This window comes from Battus philenor, unplaced genomic scaffold (assembly GCF_028537555.1).
Source record: "Battus philenor isolate CCGP_79_NKW_IND1 unplaced genomic scaffold, ilBatPhil1.0.hap1 SCAF_23, whole genome shotgun sequence".
NCBI lineage: Eukaryota > Metazoa > Arthropoda > Insecta > Lepidoptera > Papilionidae > Battus > Battus philenor.
Window position 1 is genome coordinate 5,326,889 of NW_027181686.1, and position 12,662 is coordinate 5,339,550.

General features: G+C 30.8%; 1 protein-coding gene across 1 annotated transcript; it reads left to right on the forward strand.

Moving 5' to 3' along the window:
• Positions 1 to 1,991: 1,991 nt before the first annotated feature.
• Positions 1,992 to 12,120, forward strand: Lnk (SH2B adapter-like protein Lnk). Its single transcript, XM_068767379.1, has 5 exons — positions 1,992 to 2,834; positions 3,241 to 3,472; positions 4,467 to 4,660; positions 5,558 to 5,743; positions 11,817 to 12,120. The coding sequence occupies exons 1-5, from the start codon at positions 2,145 to 2,147 to the stop codon at positions 11,934 to 11,936; spliced, it is 1,422 nt and encodes a 473-aa protein (XP_068623480.1). The 5' UTR covers positions 1,992 to 2,144; the 3' UTR covers positions 11,937 to 12,120.
• Positions 12,121 to 12,662: the final 542 nt, after the last annotated feature.

Here is a 12,662-nt window from a genome sequence, read left to right on the forward strand (position 1 = left end):
AAATTGCTCTTTTCAAAAAGCCCACAACATTACATTATTTTCATTACAGCTGTGCAAACAAAAGTTTGGTTTTGACAAAAATAGAAAATCAAGTTATAAGAGCGTATATTTAACCACAAAAAGTATTTTTTATTTCAAATAAATAAAAAAACTTTAATTTTTTCCCTCTTCATTTTATTAAATTACGAATTATTTTATTACTCTTAGGTTTAAACCAACAAACCGAAATAAAGGTATTATTCCAACCCAGTGAATATACGAATTTTAAACGAAATGTTTCCTTACGTATATTGTTCAGTTTATCGTATATTTACAAAATTAAAAAAAAAATGTTACTAACACTAATTTATTGATTACGGTCTCCATTACCGCCTTTTCAGATTGTCACATGTTTTTAAAATCGAAACATTGCCGAATTTGAATTCGACGTTTCTAAATTTAAAAGCAGAATACCCAATATTTTTTTTTGTCTCTAATATAGTCCTTGCTGCCATGTCTGGCTCGATTTAACTCGCAAGTTTATGTTTTAATTTAATTATTTATTAATACACTTTTCTCTTTTACACTTCGAATCTCATTCTATAAAGAGACATTGAAGATAGTTTTCTCCTACCCTCGTATATTAAACTTATAACCAGTTTATATCTCCGTGCCTTAAGTCATGGTTTGCAGTCATCATCATAGCTTTTATACATTTTATAGATCATTTGTGAGCAAAAAGCTTAAAATATTTTACATATTTCCAATTACTCTGCATAAAGTGATATTTCTGTATATGTTACGTTAGTTTATTTTTTTCTATTGCAATGCATCCGTAACTTCTGGGAGTATAGTCTGCAGGGTTTGATAACAGATAATAATATGTTTTATGATATAGAAGATTAAGAATACCTATATGTAAAATTACAATTATCTATATGGAATTTCTATTTGGACACGCTTCCCTTGTATAATTTTACCTTGTATAATATAATTACGTTATTTATTTATATCCAATCTCCCTATGTACCCTTTAAATTATTTATCTACACTTTTATTTACACCACAGAAAATAACTAAAAAAAGAAACAATTCATATAGAGGTACAAGAGGCGGTTTTATCGCTCAAGGCGGTCTCTTTTGTAAATTTTCAGTAATTAAATACTTTTGTTAGTAAAAAAAAATAATATTTATGACCAAAAATATTTATTAATATGGCTGTAATTTTTTTGGTTTTATACTTCAGTTAAAACGAAATTTATAATTTAAGTTTGTTTTTTATAATCCATAGAAAAATAGCTTCCTTTTAATATTAATATCCTTATCACTTATATTTACTCCATAAGTTTGGTAATCTTTAGTAATAAGTTAACAATTTAATTTATTTAAATTATTTGTAGTATACGGTGTATGTATGTACATATATTCACGTTTAAATAAATTTTACAATATTTAAGAAATAAAAAAATACCGCAGTGTCAAGTTTATACCTTTGTAGGTCTTTGAAATTACTTAAATATTTCATTTTAAAACCCTGTATACCAAAATTTATTAAAGGGAATAATATTTTATCCGCAAAATGGAATAATCTGTTTTTAGTTTTAAATTTGGTTCAAAAAAGTATCCATATCAGTATTTATCACAGACTTTTGGTCTCGCGCGCCATCTTCCGACGATTAAGGTTAAAAGCGTAACTTAAAATTAAATGTGTAAAAGATGTATAAAAATTGTAAAATTTATAAGTAAAAAGAGAAATGTACTTTTAAAAGTTTAGGCATAAATGTTTAAAATTAACTAATCATAAATAAAATTTAGACGAAAAAATATTCTATTTACAAATTACCAAAATACCTTTACCATTTGAAGTAAATAATTCTTGACTAATATATCAAATTACTCGACTTTTACTAATTTAATTATTTTAATATTATTATCTATACTAATTTTCACTTAATGTTAGTTGTTTACATACGTTTTAGTATATGGCAATAAAACTTGTTTTCGCGAGAACCTTGTGAGCATCGTCAATTTTATTTTGATTGCGAAATTGTCATAAAACGAGATAAGAATTGGTGATTCAGTGGCCTTATCGGCATTGTGTTATTATGTTTTATGTTCATTAATAAACCACCAGCCAAGTGGAGCTCCTAAAGAAATTGCTTGCCATGGCCGGCCCGTCCGACGGCGATACCGACGGATGGGTCGAGTTCTGTGAGCGTCAAGCTAAAACCGCCGCTCAGGACTTCGCCAAGGCTTGCTTACATTTTATTCAGACTGGCGTTAACGACCCTTCGGGCAGACCAAGCGTAACGCAAAAAGAGTTCTTAAAGAAATTCGTTGATTGTTTTACTGAACAATTTGACTTCGAGTTCGGTAAATTGAAAGTTCAACACAAGCTACCGAATGGAACGCACACCGGTCACGATGAAAGCGACTACTCGGAAGATACGGACTCGCCAAAAACACAACACAAACCCTTTTTCCGAAGGTTATCCTTTAAAGGTCTACGTCGCGGTAAAGGTTTTTTTCATAAACAAAATTCTGATGAAGTTGAACTATCGTCTAACTTAAACAAGCATAGCAAAACCAAACTTGCTAAGATTGTTGTGGAGTGTAGGAAGGAAGGATTGGTTAATTACTTAACACCGGAAAGTTTAGAGCAACCTGGAGGTCCACAGAAATGGGAAAAATGTAGATTAGCTTTAGTTAAAACTGTAGGAGGCTATATGTTAGAGTTTTATTCACCACCAAAGGCCCAAAAACCTCGAAGTGGGGTGTTTTGTTTTCTTATATCAGAGGCACGCGAGACTACAGCATTGGAAATGCCGGACCATGAAAACACATTTGTTTTAAAGGTAACTTGAATTTGTATTTATGTATACAATCTCCTATTATTCAAATTAGATTATATTATTTGAAAACCAACTTTTATTTTTAGTTAGGCTATAATAACAATTAAACTGTGTTAATCAACCACACATTATTAATATTACATTGATTGACTTGTCTAAAAAATTTCAATATAAATGTTAAAAATTTGTTTTCCGACAAAAGAATCCAGTAGATCAGTAATTTAGTTTACCTATTCAGTATATATTAATTGTAAGCAAATAAGCTATACATTCATTTCCTTAAAGCTTTTACACCTATAACCAATCACTACATATATGGAAAGATTATTAATATATATATGTCTTTGAATTAACTCATAAAGACAAAATAAAATTAAAAAAAAATTTTAGCCTTGTTTTTGTCTTTCAGGCAGACAATAACATGGAATATGTTATAGAAGCAGCTGATGTAGATGATATGAAGTCATGGCTAGCTACAATAAAGTATTGCATGCGTTCAGCACCCACAACACAACCACCACCTGATTCATTAGCTGGTCTACCAGAGCCTGCACCCCCAGATCTGCCGCCACGAAGAGATCTACCAGCCAGCACTAGTAATGCAGATTTAGCAACTGATACACCAGAAGAAGGAGAGTTAGGTTGGTAATCTATTATACATAGGTTATTTTTACTTTATTTTGACTTTTTAATGAAATTACTTTTGATGTACACAATGGCAAGCTTTATTTAATTATTTTTTCTTGATGTTTAAGTTTATTTAACATCAATAAATTTTACCAACATTCTTTTTAGATACTTGTATAACCTTATTTAGGATAAAACCTCTTTCACATGTAACCATATTTTTAAATTTAAAAATATTTGTTAATGAAACCATTTTTTTTCTGTCGGTTGACTTCCACCATGCAGCACTACACATTTTGTGTTGAGGTTAGCCGTACTCAAGCCAACCTAACTTCTTGTGAACTCCTAGCAAACTCTTCAAACTGCCAGCAATCTCTGGAGAAAATAAAACAAATACACAATATGTATGGAATTCCAATCTAGTCTTCCAAATAGTGTTATTGATACATCATATTCTTACCTGTTTATTCGATTACGACATAAAATGTAAAGCCATTTATGTAACACTGTATGGGTTGACAACCTTTTTCTTGCAACAATGCCTATTTTCTTAACAATTTCATAATGTTTTTATATCAATTTAAAACTTAAAATAGTCCGGAATTTTACACACATTCACCTGTAAAACTTAAGGAGTTAAGTAAATACAGCATACTTTTTTGCAGACACTGAACCTGTTACTTGGACTAATTTTCTAGTGAATGTTTATACAGTGGAGATAGAAATGATAGGTATAACAGTGAAATATCTCTATAATATTCTGAAGGATTTTAGTCTGTTAAAAGCAAACATTAGTTTTCTACACAGTTCTATTAACAATTTGCTTAGGTCCCTACCTAAAGAGGGCTGGTTAGTGAAAGATAACACCAATGCCACGCCATGAGGCCTCCTTAAGCATGCTATCAGTGCAGACCATGCCCAACCCTCACCAATGCAATGGATCCAGCACTTCATGATTCTATGGACCTAATATATATAATGCATGTGTTATGTTCATTATGACGTTAGGCTCGATAGCCGAGGAAGCGTGTTCAGGCGCTGGGCGCGTGTCGCTGGGCGAGTGGCCATGGTTCCACGGGACGCTGGCCAGGGCAGCAGCCGCGGCCTGCGTACTAGCTGGAGGACCCGCTGCCCACGGCTGCTACCTCGTCCGACAGAGCGAGACTCGTCGCGGCGAATATGTGCTCACATTTAATTTTCAGGTAAGACTTTATCTAAACTTATCGTGCATATCCCGCTCATTATCAAACAACTAACATAGATGAGAAAGCTTTTTTATCACAGCCTAACAATAAAGAAGAACAAACAGCCTAACAAGAAAGAAAGTAATTGTATTTCTAAAAGGGTGATAGGTCTTAAAGTATTAAATGTATAGTACATTTGCTATCAACTGATGTATGGTATATCATATCCAAAAATCAAATTATAAAGATTTTATAGGTTTTCCTTTTTTTCATAATGGGTTAGAAATATCTCGAATTGTTCAAATTTGTCCAACAATTTAAAAAAAAATAAAACAATATTGATTGTAGTATTTTTATTGTGTATTCTGTAATTTTAAAAGAAGTGGTCAGCACTACTCTCATAGATATAAAGAATAATATGATTCATTCGCTCAGTAATCATTAAAATGTCTGTACTAATATTTATTTATATATTTACACTTTGTGTAATGTCGGACTTAATGCTTTATGGGCATTCTCTGCCAGTTAATCTAGAGTAGTGCAGAACAAGTATGCCAAGCTTGACCATATTTATGCTAAGAGCTCTAAAAAGGTTCCCAATTTGTCAACAGAGCACAGTGTGGGTATTATCTGATTTCAGTTATGGTTTTGTATGGTTTTAGTTATGGAATAGTGACTGTGCCATATTTTTGTAAAAAATTATTTCAAAACATCAGCATAAGTGTAACAAGATACTATTCTTGTAATGACAAGTTTAACTAGTATAGGGTCTTATAATCAAATAAATTCTTTATAACACTTACTAGCCTACTAATATCTCTGTACCACCTTGGGTTGACTGTTAAAAAATGCCAATAAGGCATTAAGTACACCATTACACAAATTGTGAAAAGGGTAAATATATCATATCAACAGGGTCGAGCGAAGCACTTGCGGATGACGCTCTCGGATTCCGGGCAGTGTCGCGTGCAGCACCTCTGGTTCCCCAACGTGCACGACATGCTGGAGCACTTCCGAGCGCACCCTATCCCGCTGGAGTCCGGAGGCGCCGCTGACGTCACGCTCACCGAGTACGTCGTCTGCCACGACGGACGGCAACAAGTGAGCTCACAGATGCTCTCTTAGATAAAACGGCAACGATTAGTAATTGGCTCTATAAAAGCGACACTCAAACATCCAGTCTTTTCGCCTTATGTAGTAATCATCATTGTCTACCATTTATAAAACACATTACATGAAATTTCACTTTTCTAAACCATGAAAGGTTTAGGAAGCCATGTCGTGTACAAGTTTTGAGATGTTTGACAATTTAAGGTATAATCTTTTATTTACAAACATTTATAAAAGTAAATTAAATTCACATAGAAGCCAGTTCATAAAATATGTCACCTAAAATGTTTCTTTCCTGAAACAAACTTTGTGTTCCTGCTGGAAGTAATATGTCACAAAAGCTAAAGTTCTATCCCCTTCTACCCTAAAATAAAGTATAATCATACAAAAACTTTGATTTATAAATAATAACGAAATTTAGATCAACTGAGTGATATAAAAACAAATAAATAACAAAGGGTTGTTTTAGACTTCCCTGTCCCCCATCTCATGTCTAATCACACAAAGCGATTCCCCTGCATCAGAGTGAACTTATTTTATAAATGGCCCTCTTAATTATAGAATCAAGTTCACAGTAACCGGTTGAAGGCATATTTTTATTGCTATGGTTAATTAGAAATAATAGATTATGGAGTGTGTAGGTGATGAACAAAGATGATTGATTAATTCTTAATGCAAGAGGACTATTCATACTAGGACTAGTCATACAAACATTATTGACGATTTTAGATGTCTTTTGAAATATTTATTGTATTTAAGTACCTAATATCAATATGATAAATATTTTTTGTACAGAAGAACATTATACTTAGATCATTAAAAGATTTTTTATTTGAATGGTACATTCAATTTAAGATTCAAGATAAAATAATTTAACAATCTATTGTCTGGGGAGACACAAATTTGATTGTTGTTATACCTACATAAATGGTGTAATAAGTGTAATTAAAATTGACCTTCATTTAAGGCTTATGATGTGATATTTATCCTGTAGACATCACAATGTAAAAGTAGAACTATATGCTGGTTTGAGAATCACTTATATAGAGTAATTATTATTCCTTGTCCTATATGTTAGCTGTTGTGTTCTTTTGTCACCTGTCAGTTGTATGTAGGTCGCCTGGCTCACTTTGCATGGGTGGAGACAAATGTTGAAGTTATTTAGCACTTTTTGTACTTTAGTGCTCTATTTATTATACAATACAAAACTATTCTCTTTGAGAAATATCGACAAATTTTTAAAACATTTTTAAAGTATAGTATCCAGCATTTGATTTGGCACTTCATTTCAATTTTATACAGCTAGTAATATATAAAATAGTTAAAACTGATTGAACTGATTACAATAAAAGAATATATATATATGATAGGTATAGGATGTACACCAAATCAAAATCCAGGTACCATAACAAATTTTGAAATTATCTTCCATTGGTTAAACTCGTTTTTATTATTATACGACTTTGATTTCAAGTCCCTTAAATCTTACATTTGAAAAACATACCACAGCCACTAGGTTACAGTGTCTAAAACAGTATTTTTTAACATTTCACATGCCATGCCCCACCATACCTTTCTAAAATTATTACGCCCCCTAGGTTGCATATAGTTTTTATTTTAATGCGAAAGGGTTAAACTCATGTCGAGTCCACTTTCCCCCTATGGGGGACATGGGAAACACTGGTCGACAACATCAGCTAATCTTTAAGTATGTCAACCATATAACATTTTGGACAATAATTATAATACTGTCAATGGAATATGATTTCATTTAAATATTATTAATCTGTATTAATATTGTGCATCATTTTGGTGTTTTCCAATTTGTACCATGATTTTTATTTAAATCTCTTTGAGCTATAGTTCTTTTAATTTTATTGATATGTGCTAATGAATTAACACATTTAGCATATTAATATTATAGTTAATATTTATCTGCAGTTTCTCTCTTGCTTTAGATATATGTCTTTTAGCTCCAAACATGTGATTAATGTTACATGTATGATTTATAATTATATTGAGGCTTAGAATCCCACCGAAGTCTTCGCCTTCTTTAGTAAATATTAAGGTATTCAATGATAGGTATAATTTAAATATGTTTAATTATTGAATTACATCTTTTCATATATTTGATAAAGATATCAAATCATAATTTCACATAATATTTTTTTATTATTATTTATTTAACATACAAATTGCACCTGAGTTTATATTTGTGCGATCAGAGTTGATATTGAATAACAAAAAATGAAAATGAAATAATTTAAGATGAATTTAAATAATAGATAGGAATGAAAAGAGGACATGCCTCTGCAATGGCACTAGGAGCCAATTAAAATATATGTATGTATTCTTGAGCAGCGGTAGCTTAATGGCAATATGTTCAATCTATATCGCCTTATGTACATATAATAAACTAATAATTCATTTACTTTAAGTATTTTATGCTTTACTTAGAGAATGAACTATAAATAATGCTTACATATTATAAATAATATTGAAAGTAATAATATGGAATATCCCAGAATATCAAACCATATATTTGTGTTTAGTTTACATCCCACTCTCACCGTAAGAGATCTTGGTTTGGGAACTGGGAACCTTTTTTCTACTCTTTAAGGTAGACAAGTTTGTCAAACCTACATAAAGAATATTCCAGAATATATTCAGTCAGCATTTGTCTCACTCATGCTGCAATATTATTTTTGCATATGAACAATTTTGTTATTGTTATGTATACATATGTTTTATTGCTATTTATGTTGTAGCTTTTATTGTGTACATAGTGATTTGCTCAGCAATCTCTGGATTTCTTTATTCCTTTAATCTGTTATGTTAGTAATTTAGATTTTATATTTAATATCTTCCAACATGGATGATGGAATTAATGAGAAATGGTGTTGTTATGTAACTAAGGACAGTGCTTTATACAATACAATCACATTTTAAGATTTTTAATGAGCTTAAAATATCATGAATTATTTTTTTATTTTTTAACAGTTTGATAAACGGGATCAATTAAATAGGCATGAATAAAATACCTTATAAGATTAATTTCATAGAGAAAACGAAGTAATCTAAAATAAGACAAGACAATACATATTTTGATGTTTTCCCGTTAGCCAGACGCAAGCAATAAATATCCATATAATGTGTAATTTTTCCAAATTTCTTATAATTATAAAGGAAATGTTTGCATGGGGGTATTTATCGAGAGTTCGATTCTCATTACAAAGTGCATTTTCCATTTTAAGCTTTAATTTCTGTATGAAGGAAATTATGATTGGCATTTAGCTAGAACTGAAAAAGATGCAGTCTTTTTTTTGACAGTAAATTGAATTGGCGAAGAATGCAACATGCAATCAGAAGCGTTATATGTACGTAATGAATTCTGTACAAAACAATTGATATTAGAATCGTTTGCGCCCGGCTAACAGAAAAATATGTATATTTTAGATTCAGCGAAAGTAGATTTTTTTTGAAGTTATTGCAATAGTGAAAAATACATTTTATTGATAAACTAAGGAATTGATTATATGGAATTGACTTTTATTTCAAATGTGTCAACTAATAAACCTTAATGACATTGATAATCGTGTATAGTTTATTAATTATATTTAATTTAATTTGCGCTTATATAAACGTGGTAACGCGCGACTTATGTCGAAATACGTTTATTATTGCATTATAATAGTGATGTTCAAATCAATAGTCGACACAACAACAAGAATTTTATTTAAATGTTTTGTATTTATGACTTGAAAGCCATTTTTTAACTCTATCGGATATAGGGTAATACCAAACAGCGTTTTGACAGCCAATTAAAGCAATAATTTTTTTAAGTCTATATTAGGTGATACTGATAGCTTCAAATAAAATAGGATATGTGAAAAAAAAATCTTATGAAGCAATTATACTACAACACATGTACATGGTGATCTGTTGTAGGTATAAAAACTTTAAAGGGTGAATGTATAGTACATTAGTCAGGAAAAAAAAAGTTTTTAGTGTTCTGGCATCTACATACAATTACTCTGTATAAAGTGATATCTCTGAAATTTGTTACATCTGTATACTGGACTACCCCTGGTTACGATTGTAAAAATAATTGTGTTTAATATGTATTAATCCGAATTTTGTTAACGCTTTTTCTTACTATATTATTGTCACGTTATTTATTACCTGCTACTGATACCCATGATTTTTGGATACATTGAGAGACAGCAAATGAATTATACATTTACCGCCTTAAAGCTTTTGCACCTATAAATGCCCTGTACAGACTGTCCTGCGCGAACTAAGAGCCTCAGAAGTTTTTTTTTTTAAATAAAATACAATTATTTTTGGCAGGATGTTATCATTTGCATTAAATAACTATGTACACATAGTTATTTAATGCAGAGATTTAAATTAGGATATAAAAGTTGTCTTTTTTTAATATCAGACAAGATGATTTAACAACACTGAGATGTTAAATGGAACAATAAAATTTATCTAACATTGCATAAAGTAAGGGATACAAAGTTTTGATAATTTTATATATCATCTTTTATTCTAAGAGAAACCCATTTCATCGATTCCTGAGCAAGCATTTTATTTATTTCGATTGTAATTTTTATTTATATTTTATTTTTGTTTAATCATGTTATGTTAGTAAGTGATTGAACTTAATTATCACAATTATGTAATGATCTATGCCTGTTCATGGTTCTATGTAGTGCATTTTTTTTTTAATTCATGTAGATTTTTGTTAAGCGTTTAGGTTAAATCGCCGTGAACCAGTCACACAATTCAGTCCAAACGTAGTGTTATTTATTTGCCAGTTAATTAGCTTTACTGTAATCATAACGTATAAGAGTTAGATATATTTGTGTCTCTTTTGACGGACTGTTATCATATTTTACTAACCGGTAGACTGTATCTCTTAACAAATTTGTTTATATTTTGTACAAAACGAACTCATGTTCTTTTCGAGCTTTAATCGTATCTTGGTTGTAAATTTTATTATTAAAACTTATTTCGCTGAATGGCTTCGTTTTTTATTTTGCTGGTGATTTTTTTTTTCTTTGCCTGCCGTTTGATGTTTTGTTGTGTGCCTGTCTTGTAAAGGTGAGTCATTGTCTGTTTATTGTATGAACTATTTATTTCTTCTGAAATAGAATTAAAAAACTGTGATTTTTTGAGTAAACATGTAGTATACACAATTTACAGGAAGTATATGTTTGTAATGGAATTTATCGAAACGGTAGCCCAGCGACAGGCTAAGACTTGCGATCGTAGATCACAGGTTCGATTCCCGGGATACAATCTTATATAAATTACACTTTGTACATTAATTATATGGAATTGCCATTACTCACAAACAAGTTTCCAGAGGATGGGCACGGTGTCCTCTGCGTACTATAATACCAAACTATGATCGCCAATCCGCATACCAAGCGTGGCGATCATGGTATATCGCCTATAGATATCTTTGTGGAGGCCAATGCCTTGTAGTAGGCATACATGGGCTGAAACGATGAGTCACTTTAATAACTTAATAATTTTTTAATATAAGAATTATTTAAAAATAATATTTTTGACAGTTATGATTTTAAGTAATGCTGACATCGATGCCACACCATTTGCGTTTGCATTAAAATATGAGAGTAAAATTTACATTAGATCTGATCAAAAATTCAATAAATTTACCATACATATTTTATTTCGGTGTCTGTCCACCGCGAGTGTCGTTATATTGAAAAAAGTTTGAATATTGAATTAAAGTAAATTTAATCGACATTTTGTTAAATACTAGACTGAAATGCCAAATTTTATTAAGTAAACGTACCATAAACAAACTGATAAAATATTCTAACACCTTCCCTTTCTCCTAGATTTTTGACAACGGTGGAGACAATTCAATGCTCCATTGTTATTTACCTACTAAATTTCAATTCAAAAAAGACGGTAAAATTAAAAAAATATATATATTGATTCGTAGGGTAGGTAATAATTTAAATATGAATTGTGAAACGTCATTATTTTAATGCGGGAATAGGTAAAGATATATTTGTATCTTCAGTTGGGCGTCACTCACGGCAGCGACGTGAGAATGCGGAGGGCCGAGTTGGAGGCTTTACTGGTTGCCAGCGGAGCCCATCACGACTTGAGAGCAGTCGACAACAAGTATAGCTTCATGTAACATGACTTATGTTGCAGTATACTCAATTAATAAGTGACATTTGACTGTGACGTTTAAGAAAACGCTTGATATTTAATACAGTAATGGGACAATGCAATTGGGTAAGAAAATAGTGTTTATTTAAATTAAATTAATGTATTAAAATTTAATTTTAAATCGATAATACACTCAAACCTGAGTAAGTGAGAACTAAGTAATCGAGAAGTTTGTTAATGAGGCTTGAAGTCTATATACATGAAAAACAAAACCTGTTTAAGTGACGGTCATTGTTCACGAGTAAATCCCTTTAAGTTAGATTGCTACTCGTCTATACCTCTATAAACGAAAGTTTACTTTTCTATTTTATGACTTATTCTTAAATGCAACACACATAAGCGATATTTATTTTGAAAGTGCCATAAGTAACTGTGTTTTTATGTCGAGATATTTTTTCAATAATGAATAGATACCGTTCAATTGTATTTAGTGTTGCCATTAACTCGATTTTTTTTAAAAAGTTTCTTATGCCAATTAAAAAATAAACGATCTATATGTACAAAAATGACACAGTTTCGGCATGTAACTCTGTAAACTTAAAATACTGCTTATTCAGAAACCTCTACAAAAAAAAAATATTTCGCTGACTGTTACTCTCGCTTATGCAGGTTTGACTGCAAATCATTTTTATACCGCGTTATCACACATGCTTATGGCTGTAAATTAAAAAAAAGAACGTTTGAATTGATT